The sequence below is a fragment of the Plectropomus leopardus genome, chromosome 5 (genome assembly GCF_026936395.1).
Source record: "Plectropomus leopardus strain MGB_pleo_1.0 chromosome 5, ASM2693639v1, whole genome shotgun sequence".
Classification (NCBI taxonomy): Eukaryota; Metazoa; Chordata; class Actinopteri; order Perciformes; family Serranidae; genus Plectropomus; species Plectropomus leopardus.
In genome coordinates this window covers 27,311,686-27,333,912 of record NC_142180.1, presented here as the reverse complement: position 1 = coordinate 27,333,912, position 22,227 = coordinate 27,311,686, and the positions used below count along the sequence as shown (strand labels likewise).

At 41.7% G+C, this 22,227-nt stretch overlaps 1 protein-coding gene across 2 annotated transcripts in view; it reads right to left on the bottom strand.

Annotated features, from left to right (window-relative positions):
• ssbp4 (single stranded DNA binding protein 4) overlaps positions 1-22,227 on the bottom strand; it is a 112,128-nt gene that overhangs the window by 30,009 nt on the left and 59,892 nt on the right. For both annotated transcript variants that reach the window (XM_042481907.2, XM_042481914.2), the window contains exon 5: positions 851-940. In XM_042481907.2, the coding sequence (XP_042337841.1) occupies positions 851-940 (90 nt within the window). The remainder of the gene's footprint in view (positions 1-850; positions 941-22,227) is intronic.

Sequence of the window (22,227 nt, the reverse complement as noted above, 5' to 3'; positions counted from 1 at the left end):
AATGTTTTTTTTTTTGTGCAAATATGAGCACCACATGCCGAGTGACATTTAGTTCTATTATACTTGAGAGAAGACAGACATCTCTATAGCCGACATTTCCAAAACTCACACCAAAACAATCCACACTGATAAACATCATTACAGGTGAGAGGAAAAATATGTATTTTCGATTTTGGGGTGAACTGTCCCTTTAAAGTATTAAAATTAAGTTCTCTTTTCACCTCTGCCATTTCGATAAATATTTGTGCGGGTGCGGATATTTTCAATTTTGAAAGTGTAACTAGTTTAATGTGTGTCAAAGTGTCAAATAAGGCTTGCATGTGTGCATGTTCACGTATGAGAGAGAGAGGAGAGTGATAGAAACACTGAGAGAGAAAGTGTGTGTGCGTGTGTGTGCGTGACCTCGTCAGCCTCTGAGACAGCCTTCAGAGAACAGTGATGACAGGAGGAATTAGTAAGACAGGTAACACAAACCAGAGAAAATAGCCTCCTCTCCTCCACCAAAAAATCATTTTCACTTGCTCACAAAAGCAACATTTCACATTTGGGGAGACTTAGATTTAAAAAAAAAAAAAAAAGCTCTTTAGAAGTCATCCACAGCTTCAGACAGAGCGCCAAGAGTTAACAACCTGAGCGAGGACATATGGGACGGAGGCAGAGAGACAGAGAAGGGAACACATCTGGACAGGGATTAGGACAGCTAAAGAGGCTAAAAAAGGAGGAGGAGACAGAAGGATAGGCTTAGTGATGGCTGTGGGAGGGGCAGAGGGGCGGTCGGGGGATGTGACACGGGTGAAGGTGGGGGTGGGTGAAAGACATGAAGTCAGCGAGAAAGTTTCTTTTTTCTTACTTGAAAGAAGCCCGGGGGCATGGGTCCTCCTGGCATGCCATCATTGGGTGGCATGTTGCCCATCACTGGACTGGGAGCAGCGGCCGCACTCTGGAAAACAAACACAAAAAAAACATCAGTTTACTCTCAGTGTTCACGTTTGATGAAGCCACAGACTGTAAGCAGCAATCAGCAAGGTGTTAAAATAATCCTGAAAATAATGGAAAGAGAGATATGATGTGCAGAAATTATCTCCCACAAAACTTCCAACGCTGATTACGCTCACTGAATTTCTGGACACAAACAGGGTAATTACCAATAACTGATGAAGATATTATTATTTACTCACAGAGATAAATTATTTGATGAAGGACACAAAACTATCTTGTCAAGATGCAGATAGTTTAGGGGGAACATTAAGGCTTTGGAGTGCTTCCAGTGAAGCAGTTCATGCGATGCACCATCTGACCGCAACAGACAGCCAAATCAATCGAAACCATTTCAGAACTAGCTGGACTTGAAGATGTGAGAGAGGGGTTGGGTTATGAACAGGAAGAGTCATACAAACGCACAGCTCTTTTCTTTCTCTGAGACACAAAGGAGATAAACGGTTTCAGATCTGCTCCCAATTGCTCCTCTTTCTCGATATGTCCATTCCCCCCTAGCAGTGTTCCAAACTGGGGCCAGCAAAAACTATGCAAAATGGGCAACATTTTGAACAAATACACAAACTCTGACTGAACAATAATATTCCTAAATGTCAAAAATCCAACACTTCCTGCAACTGCTTCAAATTAAAAGCGTGCCAGTGGCGCCTCAATGTAGGGTTGGAGAAACTTTATTCAGAACAAGTCCCTGAGTAATTAGAGGAAAAAACTCTTGCTGTTTATTTTTTTGAAATATTTCTTCTGTCTTCATTTATCTTTAGGGCAGGAAATATCTGATAAAAGAATAAATTGAGGAATAAAACTGAGCTCAAACTCTCCTTGCCTGCTCTCAACATTTGTCAGTCCTTCCAGGATTTTGCGGGCTGTTTTTGGGATTGTTGTAGCCTAAAATGCCTCAGTTCATGGCAGCTTTTCTTTAAAAATGTGTGGTTTTCAATGTTTTTAGGCATTTTTTTTTTGCAAAGAAATTGTGGGGGCAAGTGAAAATTGCAAAAATAATTGTTAGCTGTTGCTGCCGTTTGAAGCAGCGCTGAAGGATTGTCTCTGTGAGCCGCTCTCCTGCTCTCTCTGCTCAGTAAGCATGAGCTAACACAACAGTAATGGCTAACTTCCAACAGTGAGCAGTTTAACAGCCCCAACAATTTCACAACAACGCCCAAATGGCTTAACGTTGTCGTTAAACCTGTTAATAACGGTTGGATAACATTATCCGATGTGATGCTAACAGTTAGCCCTGTCACTAGCTCGTTTTTCATTGCCTCCTCAAGGCGGTTATTTCATGCCATTGGGTCACCTTGCTGTTCTGTGTAAAAGGTACATTTGTGGACAGAGTTTTGCAGGTAGTTACAGCGCTGAAACATTGTCTGAAAGCCGGCAAACAGATCATTGGCGTCACAGGAGTAACATTTTACTAACTCTGTTTTTTTTAAATCTTTTTTATTTTGTGTATTAGTGTTGTGTTTTGCTTTATGAACTAAGCAAATTAATTTTTCATGTTTAACTACGTGGAGCGGATAATCAGCTAATCTTCTAGGTTTCTTTCTTGTATGTTGTATATTGCCCCTTCAAAGCACTTTGTGAACAAAATTTGTCAGAAGCCCTGTATAAATAAATCTTACTTAGCCTACTTACACACTTTACTTTTGATGATGATGTGATGCATGCGACCCAAAGGATTTAAAAAGTAGAAAGTAGCAGTAGAAGCTAACTCAAGGAAAAAGAACATGGCCATAAATGTCCACATATTGGGAAAACGATGAGGTCCTGGAGCTCCTTACCCTTCAAGCAGAGGACGAGATCAGCCTCCTCATAAAAGTGCTGGTAAATGACTGTTATTGCCATGTTATGCCATTGTTAGTGTTTAGAAAACGCTGCAGACGTGTAAATATGTAACACTAGAGGCAGACGCTGTTGTGTTAAACATCACGCCTGTCACACCTCTTTAGTTTCCCAGTGCCGAAATGCTGTCTAAAATCACACACTGGAGCAACATGATCCTGCCGTTGTTTGGTTCTGTTTAAAAATCCAAATTTGGCACATAAAAGGGTTGCTTGCAGTGGCCTTATAGCGTCAACTCTGTGTGAAAAGGGCTAGAGAGAGTACGAGAGAAGGGTGAGGAAGGGCTGAGTGAATCAATACGCTGCACTCAGTTCTACAATGAAATGAGATTTCACCAATTTTAAATCATCAACTTTGTGGTTAAGTTGTGGCGATTGGCCAAAATTGCGAGGTCACAGAGAATTAATGGGTTTGGCTGAATTTGTGTTCATTGTTTTTTTTATTTTTAATTATTTTTTTAAATTATTTTTGGGCTTTTATTGCCTTTAATTGGCAGGAAAGTGTGAGCATGAAAGGGGAGAGAGAGGGGAGACATGCAGCAAAGTGCTGAGGCTGGATTCGAACTCGCGGCCGCTGCAGCAAGGACACTCTATCCACTGAGCCACCGGGCGCCCCAAATTTGTGTTCATTGTTGCACCTACATCACCCCAACATCATGGAGGGACTGACTTTCTCACAGATACATTTCATTGGGTAAAAGTATTGAGGTTCATTATCCAGCCCACCCTCATGCTTTAGTGGATTTGTTAAATTCCTATCACTGTTTTGGCCCCACTTTACATTGATGAATAATGTAAAAATGTAAATCAGAACCATAATCTTGATTTAAACACAGCAGACTGTATTCCTGCATGCAACCCCCAGTTTGAATATGGCCTCCAAATATATTTCTGGCAATATTTCTTTCATCTGTGCTCTCAATTATAATGATTTTCAACATCGGGGAGAAGACAGATGTGACGCTCGCTGCTCTGGTTTTCTTCTGAGGCAGCGAGGCTGACAGGCGGTGTTTGGTCATGACTGCTTTGTCAGAGCTCGACATTCACACATGGCCGGCGCGATGAGAGGAGGAAACAAAAAAGTTATCCGGAGAACAAATTTTCAGTCAGAATGTGGAGCCGGTTTGTGTGTTACAGGAGGATCTGTGGGAGATTATAAAGCTACAAATTACCCTTCTTCCATAGTGACTGACACACTGTCTAGATGAAAAAACAACAGTGTTGGATGTATGTTTTAACACAACCTATCTTTATATATTCCTGACAAGCCACATAGGGAAAATAATGATGATCTGAGTAGCAAACGTGGAAGTAGTTTGACGATGCTACACTTCTCAAAAGGTCAGGGTAGATGGATGGGCATTGAGAAACGCTTGACATCACAGACTGTGGTTTGCATCCAGTCTCTTACAACAGTCAGAGCCGACCACAGTCTTTCCTTAACCTTATCCAAGTAGTTTTAGTTACCTAAAGGCAGCCAAATGCTCATCTATCATCGAGGTGGCAGCAGGGTTCCTGCAGATTAAGGAAAGGTAGTTTTTAACACTTTTTAATGCCATTCAGAATTACATTTAAGTATCTATATGGTTTACCAACAGAGGTAGGAAATATCTGGCATTTCTGGATGGTTTTCTGGGAAATTTGGTTTGTCTCAGTTTGCATGTGAGATTTCACTGTGTGAATTCCCATCATGATGAGTTTACGAAAACTAATCAATTAGATTATTTAACAAAAAATATAGATGTTACTAATTTGTTTTGAGATTTAACAATACAACAGCAGTAAAAAATGATTTAAAAAATCCTACTTCCAATGTCTGAGCATTTTTAAGACTTTTGTGAGATTAATTTAAGTCAAAATAAAACAAATTAAGGCCTTATTTTTAGATTAATAAAACTCAATGCCCTCTGAGACCCTTTAAGGATCTACCCTGGGTGGCAGATCAGAAAACTAAAACTGTACTGTATATAGTCAAGGTCAGAAGACTTGTTGCACAATCGAATCATAGAGGAACTGCAGAAGCTTTCATTATGTTGATACTGCCTTTTCTAATTTTACAAAATCTGTTAGCAACTGAACAATCAAAGCCACAAAATGTACAAATACACACACACACACACACTGCTCTCCTCTTGCCCCTCCCCCACTGTAACTAGAGCTTCACTCACTTCCAGAGCAAACAATCCCTCCATCCCTCGGCTGACCCGTACGGCCCAGACACTAACTAACAGGCCCCGGGGCCATGCGGCAGAAAACACACACACACACACACACAGATGCACACACACTGCACTGGTAAGAGGGTGTGAATCTGTGGGACTCTGAACAAATCATAAGAGACTTACAGAGTGTGGACATGGACATATCCACAGGAGTCAAACACAAGCAGAGAGATGGAGAGAGACATTTAAACAGATGGACCTGACAAACAAGAGAGATGGAGAGAGAGACGAGACAGAGAACTCTCTCAGAGGGTGATGAGAGGTCGCACAGTGAAGAACAGTCCGCTAAAGTTGTTTCTATAGCACTCCGAGGTCGGTGTGTGTGAACTGCATCACTTCCTCCCAGACTCAAGACTAGACAAGCATGAAGAGGTCGAGAGTATGTACCAAACCAAAGAGTAAAGCTAACTTGCAATGCCCCCAGCATCAGAAAGTTAATATAATAATGATAATTCAATATTTCCGATATAAAGGCAGGTTAACAAAAAAGTTAAATAAATGTTGGTTTTGTTTTAACTTGAACCAATCGCCACACTGATACAAGGTCTACGCATTGGTTTCTGCATTGCACTTTGTAAAATTTGTCGCCTCGTATCGCAGTCTGATTCCAGCCGAGGACATGTTTCTTATCTTAACCGCAAACAAATTGAATTAATAAATAAGAAATATCTAAAGACTTCCAAGTTAACGTTGTTACAAGTCGGTTCCTAGTCAGTAAATGTGATTAAATGGAAATTAATAACCTGTTTATGAGGCTTATTTGATCATATTCGGGATTTGCACAAGCACAGAGAAATTGGGTTATTCATATTCATATTCACTAAGACCGTAGAGTCGGGCCTCGACCAAATTATATGAAGGGGTCAGATCCAGTTAAAATTGTTGCTTGTCTGCATGGATCTGACCAAACCCATTATCATCGGCTTTGATAACAATCATAATTTGCAAGATACAAATTTGTGTTTTTGAGAAAGATAAACAATGTGAACTGTGAGGAAAAGGAAAAGAAATGCAATGTGTTGCTCCACTTTTCAATGGCTGCTGATTGTTAGGTGGTGTTCTCTCTGTATTGGGGTCAACCACATTTTGGGACGAGTCTAATTATCCTGGCGTCTGTCTCAGATTGTGTCCAAACTTGGGTCCGATGTCCAGTGCAGACAGAACAGACGAAAAAGGTAATGGTTTCTGCTTGCTGTATGGTCCCTGGTGTAAGTTTCATGGGCTAAAAAAATGACATAATCAATTCTTTAGTGATGAGTACGAAGGCTCCGAAAGTTGTTGGGGCGCTTGGTTGTGTTTTTACTGAATTTTTGTGACTAGTCGACACTCCACACACTGTGCTTTTCAATTCAACATCGATGCCTTCCAGGGAAGACTGGCCACGAAGGTTTGAGTGCACAGACATCTCTACAACCCTTCATTGAGAGACCACAGGGACAATCAAATGGCCTTTAATTCTTGAAAAGAAATAGCCACCACACTGTGGAAAGAATAGGCTTTTTGCAGCACAGTATGGAAGAAAATGAGATCACTTTGAAAAAGCCAGAAAATGATTTCATGGAAAGAGTGGTGACCTCAGGAAAAAAAAAAAATAAAATAAAATAAAATAAAATATATATATATATATATATATCAACTTGGAGCAACGGGCGCTTTGGTGGTACGTCTATCTTTATTACTTTTGTCCACAGCCTACATTTCCGGTAATGAACTTTTGTTAACACTTGTTGATGTCTCAGTTATCCACGGAATATTTTGTTTGTTCGGCCCTCAGCGTTTTGGCTCATTTCACACAAAAAAACACACATAAATGCTAATTTAATGCCATCTTTGGAGGCCCATGCCATGGCACCTTGTACAATTATAAACAAAGCTTAAGTCTGCGAAATAAGAGGTATAAATAGAGCCAACTTTGAAGGATCTCAAACAAAACCACAGAGCGATCCATGATACTTTTGACCTCAACTGGACCCTATAAATTGTGTGATTGTGAGCCATCATCAAACAATGGGACGGCAACAACAATAGGCCAAACGCCATATATGACACACGCACATTCAGTTAACCAGTTGTGGAGTATGAATCGCAGAGAAATGTCTACCACGAGATCAGCAGAGAGAAAAGACAAAAGGAGAATGGAAATGAAAATGAGAAAAGGAAGAGAGAAGGCCAGAGATGGCTGGATGAACGGCAGGGCATCTCAGGGAGAGGAAGAGTGAATGGAAGTGGTGCTGGCACGTAAGTATGTGTGGCGAGTGTGAGTGTGTGTGAGTGTGTGTGTGTGTGTGTGGCAGCCTGCCTCAACCAGCCAACGAGGCTCCACAGTACTCAGGTGAAGCAGCAGCAAAAGGCCCCTTCTCCTAGTTGCCATGACAACCCCGACCTCAGCTCCTGCTCTCCAGTGCCCATTAAAACCCTCAGGCCGTCAATCATCAGCATGGCCAGGGAGCAGAGAGAGAGAGAGAGAGAGAGAGAGGGACAGAGAGAGAGAGAGCGAGAGAGAGAGAAAGAGAAAGGAGAAAAGAAAGAGAGAGAAAAAGAAACAGAGATGGAGTTTAAAGCAGCCTGTGGCTTTTGATAGCTGCCCTGTATCTCCCTCTTTTCCTCTCTCTCTGCACACAAACAAACCCGATACACAATACCTGCATACTGTTAACTCCTTACACTCCTCTGTCTCTCTCTCTCTCTCTCTCTCTGCGCCGCCATAAAAACCATCCACTAAAATCTGAGCTGCATTTCATGACATTATCTCCATTCATTTCAAATCGACGTTCATGCGAGCTATCTTCATTCAGCATCCCATTTTAACTAATGATCCTGCTTGTTCGCTATATAACATCTTTAGTCTTAATTCTGCAGCCATCCATACCTCCTCCTCCGTATTGGAAAAAAAGAGCTTCTAGATCAATTAAGTATTCAATGTTTTTTGGCATTTATTCTCTCTTCCTGGGGTGGTCTCTGTTTTGTGGCTATTTGAGTTAATATTTTAAACAATAGTTTGTTTTTGAGGCAAACATTAAGTGGTGAGTATGGCTTTTTTTATTCAAATGTTTCTTATCTTCCAGATGCAAAACGTGTCTTAAAATAGTGTTAACACCAGCCGCACCTGGAATAATCAATCAAATGACACACATGAATTTGCTTCTGTGCTGTCTGCACCTGCTAAATAACTAGTTTGGACACAAAAGGACTCTTCACCCCAAATTCAAAGATACATATTTTTCCTCTTACCTGTAGTGTGATTTATCAGTCTATGTTGTTTTGGTGTGAGTTGCCGAGTGTTGGAGAAATTGACTGAAGAGATATCTGCCTTCTCCCTAAGATAACTGAACTAGGTGGCACTCAGCTTGTGGTGCTCAAAGTGCAAAAAAAAAAGTGCAATGTTTCTTCACAGAAATCATGACGCGGTTACTCAAGATAATCCAGGGACCTTGTTGGAAGCTGTTTGATTCAGGAACAAGTTTCTTTCTTCCACCAACCAAGCCTACCTGCAGAAGGAAGCGTGCATCTACTCATGGATGAGTCGTCCTCCTCGACTGAGTAACATAACGCACTCACCTGTGCTAGGTGAGCTTGCAGAAGATGCATGCTTCCTTCTGCACAGTGATTTGGTTTGCAAGTGTAGTTCAGAAGAAGGAAATAGTTCCTGCATGAAACTACTCAAAACAAGTTCTGTGGATTATCTTCAGTAAGTAGCTCATGATTTCTGCAAAGAGACATTGCTATGTGAGTTTTTCAAATGTATTTTTTGGGCACTTTGGGCACCACAAGCAGAGTGTTATCTTGTTCGATTACTTTGGAGAGATGGCAGAGATGTCTGCCATCTCTCCAACACTCGGCCACTTACTCGGCCACTCACACCCAAACAATTAAAAATGATAAAAAAGCACCACAAGAAAGAGGATAAATTTATATTTTTCTGTTCTGGACTCAGACCTGGACAAAATAGAGACTACACAGTTTGTTTTTTTCTTATATTTGAGCCACTTTCAGTCACTTAGCTAATCTCACTCGTCCACATATTCAAACTGGAGGCAGAGAAATTAAAAAGGCGCCTATGAGTTTTTTCCTCCTGATTAAACAACAAAAATAAAACAAAAGGTTTTCTAAAGTTATCACTGAGCTTGTATTTGATCATTTCCTCTAACAGAAGGAGTCTTTTGCTCCTGGTTGTGCTCCTCTTTAGCTCCTCAGTGGAGGCTGGCTGGCTGGATGGCCCACAGACAGTGAGTGAGCGCCTCTATCTGTCCGGTGATCAGACCTCGGCTTCCAGGGGGTAATGGATCTGCTGTTATCTGGGTCCAGACAAGCGGGCCAACACACTGCTACCTGCTGGCCACAACAACACTGATACCGACCTGTTAGTGCGCGTGTGAGTGTGTCTGTGAATGTGTGCGGAACAAGCCTCAGATCCCAAGTGCTCAGCCCGACCTGCTCTGGATTGACTGACCAGTTCTCAGCGACCCCCCCGCACACACACACGCTGTCCAGTCTAACTCTTCGATGAGCGTACATTATTCACATAAGGGCTCTTTCATTCTCCTGTTTATACCTGCTACAGTCTACGCTGCTTAAAAAGCAGACAGATTGAAGCTGTTTCTGTAAAGAACGTGTCCTTGATGCAAAGAAAGAGGCATTATCAGAAATAAAAGACAGTTAAAACTGCAGGCATAAACAGGGATGTGTACGTTTAGATATGCTCACGATAAACACTCAATTGTGTGTCCATGCATCTTGCAGACTGATTTGCAGACAAACGGCTGGTTTCATCTCATGCATCTCCTGAACCAAATCCAAGGATCCTTCTCCACACCGCTCCTAACTGTCATCACCATCACCCACTCCTCCCAACTCTCTCATTTGTCCTTCTGTCACAGCCCTCCTTCTCCTCCTCTCCCCTCAGCTTCAAGTGCTCCAATAACTCTGTCACTGAAGTCAACTCTATAAAGATTAGCGAGGAGGCAAGAGTGTGTAAGCAGGGCTGCTGCTGGCCGACAGACGGGTCTAATCGATGGAAGACGGAGAGCTGCTCTGCCAGGAACCCGACTCCCAGCCCTGCAACGTAGAAATGCCCTCCACTGCAGGAGGCGCGTGTGCTTACACGTGCGTACACGCACACACACACACACACACACACACACACAACAGGTATGCAGCCAAATATGCACACACACACACACATAGCCACTAATATGCATGGGAGCATACTGCATATATTACACACACACACACACACACACACACACACACACACACACACACACACACACACACATATGCCGTTGACTTCCCATAGCTCCGGCAGCTGTTATGTCAATCAGGTGAATTAATTACCGGTAAACAAATCTGCTTGGGATCCCCCAACAGAACACACACAAACACAAACAAACATACACATAATCCTCCTCCTCCTCCTCACACCGCCTCTGTCTCCCGAGCTTCTCCTCCCAGCATAAGGGCCCCAGGAGCCTGGAGCTGCCTCCCAGCTACCCAGGCACCGCTCGGAGCTGGAAGCCCAGAGGGAAGGCGCTGCGGCTGGGGGACGTCGCCTCGGCTCTCCCCCTGCTGCCCTGGAGCACCTGCCTTAACTCCCGCTGCTGCCTCTCAGGCTAACCAATCAACCTATGGCAATTCACACATATTACCTGACAGGAAAGACAACACATGCTGGAGTGCAAACAGCATAAACACACACATGTTTGTGCACACATACGTGCAAACAGACACCTGGAATAAAAAAAAAAAAACGTCTCTGTGATGAAACAAACAAATGCAGAAACAGACAATTCTGCCTCCTGTAAACGTGATATTGATGTGGTGACTCTCTGCGGGCCGGGTGGCAGCTGACAGACTGAAGGAAGGGATCCATACCATATGACAGACAAAATAACCCAAAATAAATGAAGAAAAACCAAAACAAAGCAAAATTATTTTAGAATGATTCAAAGTCAAGTTTCACTTTGGTTAAAGGAAAATTCTGGTTATTAAAACCAGATTTTCTTTATTATATGACTTCTTGTAATAGTTTTAGTTGTCACTCCCATTTGAAATCATGACACTGAACACTGCTGAGACCTCATGAGGCAAAAAAACATGAGCAGTAAGATGATAACACATAATTAAAAGAAACCAACAAATATCTAAAAGAAAAGATATAACGAATCTAATAAACACACCTCATAGTTTTAAAAAAAACAACTCATTGTTTCAACTTTGGCCTACTGTACTTGGACCTGTTGGCTTGTTTACAACCTCTCTGATCACATGACCAACCATTTTATGCCCCGCTGTAACAGAGTTTCTATTTTTCCAGAGATCACCAACTACAACCATCAACATAATGACCAAAAGAAATGATGGATAATACTACCAAAATAAGAACCAAGTTATACTAAACCAAAACTCTTCTTCAACTATCATCCTCATTGTTGTATCTCCTCTTCACAGGCAATGCAGAGAAATATATGCACCTCGCTGATCTTCCACAGAACGGGGTTGCACGCCGACATTTTCAGAACAAAGAGATGAGCAACAGTGACGATTGAATCTCTTGAAAAATCAATGGACTGCTGTGTTTCTAGCTCCTTTCTGTGTCGGATAAGTGTGCTAGGCACCTCAACAGCGGGCTGATGAAACACGGGAAGGAATGAGATGGTTCTATTAGTACCATCCACAACTTCTGACAATGGGAACATAAAAATGATCGCTCTAATGCGTAACAGGCTGAACTGAATCAGACTGCTTGGCGGACACAAGGTTGAAGTTTTTCCACATGCCTCTTTGATATATCACTGTTTGTTCAGTGCAGTACTGAAGCAATTATTTACTTGAACTATTCTGATAATCATTTTAGAGCAGCAACAATCAGTCGATTACTAAATCGCAGATAATTAATTGGCAACTATTTTCATTTTTTAAAGCAAAAAAAGACAAACATTTCTTGGTTTCATGTGAGAAGTTGACGCTTTTCTTTGCCATACATGATAATAAACTGAACAACTTTAGGTTTTTGGACTGTTGGTTGGATAAAATAAACTATATGAAGAAGTTTCCTTGAACTCTGGGGAAATTATTCTAGGCTTGTTTCACTATTTTCTGACAACTTTTTGAGAAAACATTTAATTGATTAATTAAGAAAATGATGGTAATGAAAATAATCTTCAGTTGCAGCGGTCAATCGATTAATCATTGAAGTCATTTGTCAAGAAAAAAATGCTTAACATTCTCTGATTGCAGCTTCTAAAATCTGTTTTCCATCATTTTAAATGAAATATATATATTTTTTTAATTTTTCAGACTACAGTGCAAAACAAAGCAATTTAAAAACGTTGCTTCAGGAAACTTCTTACCATTTTCTGAAAGTTTACGGACCTAGCCCTTTAATCTAATCTAAAAATGTATCAGTTACTAAAGTAATCTTTAGCTGCAGCTCTTCTACAATAACGAGACTGTTGAAATTAGAGAGGCGTCAGCAGGAAAGGTTCAACTCAATCCTACTTGGAGCTAAAGTATTAGCTAAACAAAAGTGACACAAAAATGCATAAACTGAGTGAAACACTTATTGATGTAAAGTAATTTAGTTGCTGGCCTCCTGACACACGCACACGCACACGCACACGCACACACACACACACCCAGAAGCCTTTATTGGCGGTGTCGGTAGTTAATGACCAAAGGTTGGCGATGGCCTGCTGCTCGCTCTGGTGACCCCTTCTAACACAGGTCCCCCCTGCTGGCACTGCTCTTTAATTACACACACACACACACACACACACACACACACACACACACACACACACACACACAAGCGCACATACACACACTGATATGGAGCCCCCGCCTCCTCTGCCCGTGGCCTTTCACTCCCTCATTAGGCAGTTGGTGTTGGGTGGAAAGCCACCAGAGAACCAGAGGACAGGGTGTCACGATGACGCTCGTCCACACGCGCACACACACAAACACACACGCTTTGCATGAAAGAGGCAGACTTTATGCACTCAAAGCTATATGCCTAATTGAAGATTATTAATGCTGCTAATTAGGGAATAATAGAATGCTTGGAGCTTGGAGAGAAAACCTAATGTGAAGAATACAGTAGAAAAATGAAAAGGTGTGTAAGCGGTAGTCTGAGAGCGTTAGGGAAAATGATTTTATCGCGCTTTATCTATCTCCTGTCCTCTGAAATAACAGGCTGGTGTCACGCTGGTCTAGACGAGTTGTGTGTATCCAGCGGGGCTTCAGTTACCGCTCAGCTCTGCAGGTCAGAGAGGGCTGCAGATCAGGACGGAGCTGGTAGATCATCCCCTGAAAGGCCACTTCACAGGTGAACGCTAACACACTTTTGACACAAAGCTGCACCGGATGAGGCATCTCTGCCTCTATTTTATTGTTTCTTCTTCTGTAACAAATAGAAATTAATATTCCTCGGTGTAAAACATCCACAGCAAGTGGCAGATTCTCGTGTCAGTACCTGTCTTTCATCAGCTGTCCTTTTACACCAACATCATACAAAGAGAAATCAATTATAAAAGAAGAAGCACAGATATCATCTGATCAGCCTCCGTAGACCAGCAGCCAAAAGACAAACCGCATGTTGCCAACCAGGCGAGATTCTCACTATTTTCAGCTACAAAAACCTCAACCTCTGTCACCGCTTTCATTGTCACTTTTCCACTCTTTCCACCTACATGTGAGAAAAAAAGAAAAAAACCACAGCAGAAAATCAACTGTCACTGTCTTAAGGTTTGTAGCGTATAACTTGAGGAAAAGTTGGTACCAGGAAAGGTATGTAAATCATAAACAATTCATCACTGAAAAAAGACTCCAGGAATGCACGAACATCTCAGACTGATGATGAATATGAGCAGTAAAGTAACACATACTGTGCATGTGCACAGTCTCACACAAGCACACGTGCTGTGTGTCTGGATGTGCTCTACACACAATAACATTTAGCGAGCAATACCAAATGACATTCACATATATGTGCAAATACGAATTCGCTGTAGGTTCATCTTCATTCATGTTTCTACATCCTACAGACTGTTTACACTGGATTGCAGATACCGCTGATGATTAATGAGTGTTCTACTTTTTATATTCTGTGTGGTTTTATATTTGCTATTGTCTCAATAGCTCCACATATTAGGGGAAATTTCTCTAAAAACTTGAAGACAGAAACTGTGAGAAAGGGGCATGAAACAACAATAACGTAGGATACAACCGCAGCACTACGTCAATCAGAAAAATGCTGACTTGGCCAATTACATATGTGCAAGTATACATTTTCCTGGTAGATTTTTTTGTAATGTGAACACCGACGCAGCTTTCGCCCTGACCCCACGCTAAGACGCTGACCATGTAGGGTGATGTCCCATGCTCATGTCTCTATCTATCTTTGGCCTTACGTATGTATGAAGAGAGGAACCCTCAAAAGTTGTTAATAATCTTAATCTTTTTTCATGATATTGGGGTAAATATCACACTCATACGTGTAAGTGGAAAGGATGTTCTCCTTCTTACACTGTGCTCTTTGCCAACTACAACAAGTTGCTAAAAAATTTGGTAAAATTAAACAGCAAAGCTAAAACAAAATGTCTATATCTAAATCTATATCTATATCTCAGTCCTTGCTCTTTTAATGTCTTACATTTTGTTCTTTTGCGCTCCTCCTTTGTTTACCTGATTGTTCCTCTGTTTTTGTTGTCTTTTAATTTAAAAATCCCCTTTCTCTTTTGAGTTTTACTATAATGGTACCTCTATTGTTTCTTTTTGCATTTGTTTATGTTGTAGCTCCATTTAAACCATTGTTGCTGAAGTCCTTCATCTTTGTACATCGTTCCAACTTGTTTTGTATTTTTCTCTTGTGTAAAAAGTACTTTATGTAACTCTTGAAAAAGATGATGACTGATGACTGTTGAGTCTCATTGCCAGCTCATCAAATACCAATGCTTCGGGTTGGTTCGGTCAGACTACCAACCAAGTACCAATTCAATCAACTATTCTTCTCCAGAGCACCTTGAAATTTAAAAAAAAAAAAAAATTGTTGTTGAATAAGTGCAAAAAGCTTACAGGAGTTGCAGGTTGAACTTGCAAAATGAAAACCTACAAACTCTTACATACTTATATAGAATAAAGGTATACTATGAATGATTTTTCTCAAAAAACAAACAATAAACAAACAATGTATAGACTCATATAGAAGTAATCCCTCTTTATAATTGATCAGTGCAGTATTAGTGTGAGGCAGTGTATTTATCAGCAGAAACTCTACTTCTTCTGCCTTTATTTTCTTATTTCTTTCCAATTTTGCTTTGTTCGGGACGTTCCTGGGCACAGCTCGCAGGTGAGGTCGACACCAGGTGCCACACTGTCAGTGTCAGGAGATGAAGATATGAAAATTGCAGACACAGCACCGAAAAAAACCAAATAAACTAACCGAGAGTGAATCAGGGGCTGGCTTTCACTTTCACCTTTATGTTTACAAACAGCTACAGTAACCTGCAATTACTGCATAGTATACCTTCAAATTACTACTGAAATGTTAAAGCTTCAAAGTAACTTACTCCTAAAGATGTAGTCTATAAAAAATCTGCAGTACGCATGTATGTTTACAGTCATCATTTATCACCAGCTACAAGTGTGTGGTGGTGTATTTATCTCTAGAGACTCCATCATCTGTCTGTATTTTCTTATTTTCTTCCTATTTTGCTGTCTTCATGGCGTTTTTTAGCACAGCACTCAGGTGAGGTCAGGACCTTTTAAAAGGTAGCGACTGGGTGTTAGACCATAAGCAGCACAAATCCAAGAGGAAGTCCAAAAATTGCGAATGCTGCGTAGAAAAAAATGCAAATATAGGGAACAAGAGTGAGTCTGGCATGGCGTTTACTTTCCTATTGTTTACAAACAGTAACCTACAATTCTTGCATATTAAACCTTTAACTTAACACTGAAAATAAAAGCTTCAAAGTATTCCCAAAAGATGTCCTCTATAGAACAATTTGTAACACACACATGTATGTTGACAGGCCTAAATATCCTAATTTCACTGCAGTTTATCTAACCTACAGAATCACTTTCACACTTGTTACTGTTGGAATCAGTTGCAGCTCAAACTTTGCCAAGATTTAATAATATAAGATAACACTTTATCAGCCAGACCTCCTACGGGACTATTAAAAATGAAAAGAGTCTCTGGCAACCTTGTTAGCAATATCTACCTCCTCCTTATTCTTTGGCATTCTTTCATATTCTCCTGCTCACTTCTTCTTTCTCTCTCTCCCTCTCTCTTTCTCATGTTATGCTCACACAACTGGATTTTATTTCTGCAGAGCTGAGAAGGTGCGAGATGAAAAGGAGAGGGAAGTGGTGCCGTATACTGAGCGCAGCCAGCGAGGGAGTTACAGTCAGGCTGTACACATTCCATAGTGCCTAAAGCAACACAGCGGACCTCAAAGCTGGAGAGTTTAAGCGCAAAACTGTTAAGGAATTACCATATATTATCCTGCATTATGTGCTAATAGTAAAAATGAGCTGAGTAAACACAGAAAAAAGTCCACTTGCAGCTTAATTTTATTCCGCTCTAATGTAACAATAGATACATGCCTGCACGTTCGACATTCGGGACAACTCTCAAACTCAGTGTCCGACACTTATGTTTAGCAACCGACAGAAACAGACCAGACGTTTTAAACCGTCTCACGCCAGTCTGGTCCACTCACCCCAATTCTATTTTAGAGTATACATCTGTGTGTGTGTGTGTGTGTGTGTGTGTGTGTGTGTGTGTGTGTGTGTGTGTGTGTGTGTGTGCTGGACCAGGCAGGAAGAGGCATTCCCATAGGAGCAGTCCTCCGGAGTGCCAGACATTGGGGGGTTGGGTGTATGAGACACACAAACACACACACACACACAGAAGCACACACACACAAGCGCACACACACACACAAAATTTCCATTTGGTATCCACCATGCAGCCCGCCTCCACCTCACAGACGACAGATTCAAATATTTTGATAAATATAGAAATCCACATGAAGCTTTTACACCGGCAGTGATTGGTAACCTTGTGTGTGTCGCTGTGCGTCATCTCTGCCGTCATAATCACGTGTCCATTGTAAGAATTACTCACACACACTTCAGGAGAATCAAGCTGTCAGTTAAGCTAATAACCTTCAATGAGAATGTTTAGCAGCTGTGACACATCTGTGCAACTTTTGATTTTTCATTTTATGGTCTACCCTAACCTTTAAAATGTCTGAGGGTCTTTATGTCCTTTTTAAAAAGCTCAACTTTGAGTCAAAAATAATTACTGTTTTACAAAAATGCAAAACAAACATTTCTATTCACTGAACCCTTTGAACTCTGCAACAGAAATGGTCTGTGCCTACTTATTGTTATTTATCTAGTATCTTCAAATGCTTCATATCAGTAAAATCTGTATAATATGAGCTAAAAGGTTATACATGTCCAAAAAAAAAACCCAAAACATATATTGATAAAAAAACATTTTTTCAACATCAAAACATAAAATAAATATTTTTAACACTCCATTAGTTACCTGGACTACGTGCATTATTTTTTTTAAATGTATATTTATTTTTTGTTAATTTTTATTAGCAGAGTGCAAAGGCACTGAGTTGGAGTCATTGTTTATTCTTTTGGCACCACTGCACATTTTGCACCAAAGTATAGTGTATCGTGTAATGACATGATTATAAGAGTAAAATGTGATGAAATGGAAAAAAGAAGCCATAGCCTTCTGCAGAAAAAATAGTTAATGTTCTTGCTATTATAGTTTCTATTTTAAATGGACATATACAGGGTTATACAAACAACAATCTCCCACAGCCATTACAGGGAAATTCACAAGGAAATTCAAGCTTAATTCTGGCAAAATACTTCATTTTCCCAGTACTTAAGGTAAGATAACGTATGGTAATGATGTTATGACTGCGAAGACTGAAACCTCTGCTTTCTGATGCAAAAAAGATGAATGCTCTAGTCAAAATGGTTCTTATTTTAAATCTATTTAAACAGAATCATGCAAACAACACACTCTGATGTCTCCTCTTAAAGGGTTAATTATAAATCCAGCTCTTTAACGGCTCAATCAAACAACCCAGAGTATGAAGCCGATCGTGAATCGCATCTCCAGACTTGTGACAACACTCAAACAGACATGTCAAACATCATCTGTCTTCTCTAAACACTGTTCAGATTTCCACCAGGAATAAAGCCAAGTTCAGCCTGATCAGCTGTCCTGGACCAGGTCCTGGGGTTAGTCAGGATGAGACAGTAAACCCAGTGGCCTTGAGGACCCAGGAGCCAAACACTACCTAACTCTGTCTCCTGCCAGACAGAGGGAGGAGGAGGACAAGGAGGTGAGGGGAGACAGCAAACTGCATTCCCAAGACAATGGACGGTCTGTGGGACTTGCTGAAACTCTGAAGGCCCTGGGGCACGTAGAGGAAAGAGGGAAACACAGAGGGGGAAAAGGCAGAAAGAAAAGGAGAACGATGTAAGAAAAGAGGTCAGAAAAGAGGAAAGAAAGTAGAAAACGAGAAGAAAGAGTGGCCAAATAAGGAGGAGGTGAAAGAGAAAGGGAGTGCTGGCACCGTCGTAGGGAACTGATAAGGAGAAAATGGGATAAGGGGGGTTACTGAGGAGAGAGAGCGCGACAGAGACAAGGGGGGAAAAAGAGCTGACTATTACTGCTATTAGTTCACCTTTGAGCACTTTCAGTTCAGTCAGTACTCGCGTTTCAAGTGTGAGTTTAAGCCGCGTTCATGTCACGTTTTACAAACCGTAAATATGAGCAGCCGTGTGGGAAGAAAACATTTACGTCAGCCTCCTAGTTCAGGGGTTTCCCCCAGGAAATACTTCAGAGAGGTGGTAAACCACCCAGATCCTGATGCATCTCGTCTCCTAATCAAATTTCTAAGCAACCTTTGCTGTTTTAAATAGCACCAGTGTTTTTTTTCTACCTAAATGTTCATGATTTGTTTCTTCAAAGTGTATTTATCTGGTATCATAACTAGTATGGGCTGTTCTGTCCGTGCTTTTTCAGGTGAGCTGCCCTGCCTCCCTGTAATTACGAGTCGAAGATATGGAGGCTTCCTGACAGCTGCGATATCTCCCACTTGGCGAAGAGATTTGCTGAGATTACCGAACTAGAGGCAAAGTAATTGGAAATAAAATCCAATACTAATACAGTTGAGTCAGCTAATTAGAATTGAGCTACCTGGTTTAACTTGTACATGAACCAATGCAAATACTGTATGTGTTGTGTCAAAAATAGATAATTTTGGTTATTTTTTACTTCATCTGGTGGGACTGTGCTGCTAGAAAATAGGTGTCCCATCTTAGAATAATGTTTCTCCTTAAAGGGGACCGTTTATGCAATTTTTTCATGTTCGTACTTGTATTTATGGTTTCTAATGGAACATGTTTACATGCTTTTATGTTCAAAAAGCTCCTTATTTTTCTTTATACTGTCTGTGTCTGGACACCTGTATTCATTCTGTCTAAAACTCTCCCTTTAGCAGTACTTGTGCATCGCAGAACTTGTTCTTTTCTATTTCTGCGCCTGTGCGAACAGATTAGAGCAGCCACATTGCTGGCGTGAGCAGCGCAGCTCAAGCGCCACTCAGTTGCTGCTCTACTGCGTAACATCTAAAGAAACAGTCTTGCAGATTTTTTCAGTGTGATGCAGGTAGTTTTCAGCAAAAATAAGACAGTAAAAATGTTTTTTTGATAATCACATTGACATTATACCACCTTTTACTTCAGTTTCGATGTCTTTCTCTGTCACAGACATGAAGAAATACAAAGTACTTAACCTTCCCTGTTTCCGTTTAAAAATAAAAGCTCTCTTATAACGTTTCCGTCGACAGAATTCCTTCAGTTCATTTTTTTTGTGAAACTTTTTGTAGAAATACAGTAGTTACAGCAGCAGGCTGTTCCACAAGGTTGCCCTCACACGCTGCTCACGCATGCAGCGTGGCTGGGGCTTTAACCACGGAGGGTAACGTTATGGAAAACACAATTTGAACGGGACTTTGACACATGGTTGTAACAATGTGATCTTGCCATTCTGCTGACATTCCCCAAATACGGCATTAGTATAAGAAAACATCGGTGAGACGGCAACTTCACAACCATACCTGCTTGCTTCCTCCCTCCCTAACTGTTATCCCACCTCCACTAGCTCCACACCCTGTCTGTCCCTGGAGGACACACTGGGAGATAAACGGCCTTGGAGGGACCTTCTGACCTCTGGACCACCAGTCGACAGGCTCCCAGAGTTCAGCGGGGCCGGACGTACAATGAGATCTGACATTAATGTGCTCTATTTGCATTCTTGCTTCCAGGAACTATTTTGGTTGCCAGGCAGCGAGGCTCGCGGCTTGCCGTAGCATGTTGTCAGAGACAGCGGCGTCGGGGAGGTGCTCTTTCAGGGATGATTTAAACTTCTGTCTCAGTGACACCGGCCTTTCATCCTCCGCACGAGACAAGACAGAGAGCGCAGAGCAGCTAGTTCCGGTCCAGCTATCAGGAGGTCAAAGAGCCAACACTTCCTGGGTCGGCCCCGCACTGTCATTAGGACGGAGGTCGACAAATATTTACTCTGGAGGAGTCAGGGTAAGGAGGAGAGGGAGAGAGAGAGATTTCCAGAGAGCACCTCACTTTCTCTTAACACAAGCACGCATGTAGGCAGGCGAACTCTCACCAGCATCGCCATCAATAAATAAATAGAGGCTGACAGAAATATCCCCAGCATAGTCTCAGCCAGCATAGCACAGCACTGGCACGCACAGAGAGAGAACCAGAGAGGGGACGACACGCGCACGCACACACGCACACACACACACACACACACTGAGACATGAAGATAAAGGCTGGGAGAGATAGCAGCAGAGAGAAGCGAACAAGAAGGAGGGAAACAGAGCGAATAAAAGAGAAGCAGAAAGAAGAGACAAAGAAAATGGAGAGATTTCAAGTAAAAAGATGCTTCTGTTCTTTTTGTTTGGTCCAGGTCTCCAGTCAGGATTAATAGCGGAGGTAAAACATGCTTACTGTTCACTCCTGTTTGCAGGAGGAGGAGGAGGAGGAGGAGGGGTATTTTCTCTCTTCTCACACACTGAATGCTCCACCCAAGTCAGATTCCCTTCTTTCCCCACCTCCTCACCTCCACATCCCCAAAAGACAGACAGACCAGACCAGACCGGGCTGTGCGGCGCTATAATACACACATACACACTCCGGATACACACAAACACAACGACCCCCCTATCTGAGCCTCTGCTCCGTCACTCTGTCTCAACTTCTGGTTCTGATTTAGAAACAACCTCCTCTCGCTCTCCCCTTTTTCTCTTCAATTCATCCCTCTCCCTCTCTCAGCACGTGTGAGTGTGTGTGTGTGTGTGTGTGTGTGTGTGAGAGAGTAAAACTCTTTCTCCTGCAAATGGATACACCAACACGTGTGCGAGCACAGCCTGAGACATTTATGCCCCCTGTGTGAGTTGCGGTTGCACACACACACAGTCACACACACATACACAAACAGCATGCAGCACCCAAGATCATATTCATGGAGACACATGCTCCCCCTCTTCAATGATTAGTCTAAATATGCCAGTGATCACAGAACGGCAGGAAGACCCAGTACACACACACACACACACACACACACACACACACACACACACACACACACACACACAAGCTTGCACACACACCATCCCCTCTCTCTGTGCTCCAAAACACACACACACACTTTTCATTTGCCGTTTCCCCTCCGAGCAGTGCCGGCAGGCTGCCAAGCTACACATAAACACAGCGCATTGCATTTCGCAGCCTTTCTGCAGGTACAGTAATGCAAACACTGGAAAATATTTAAGCCACATCAGCGGCCCGCTCGCTCTCAGTCGGAACCGAGGCTTCTGAAACTGATGCTTTCACCATCAAGTCGCTCCAGCGAGGAATGAAAAAACATTGCTGGCTGATGTGTGTCTTATCGATGCAAATTTGAGCTAAGCGGCAGATTAGATTTCATTATTAATTAATAAGGTCTAATAATGGTTAAGTTAGCTTGAGAGCCTCTTAAGAAAAACATTGTATCTTCATTCTGTGTTTCTATCGTTGTTTTCTATCATTTGGTTTATTTGGGTAAG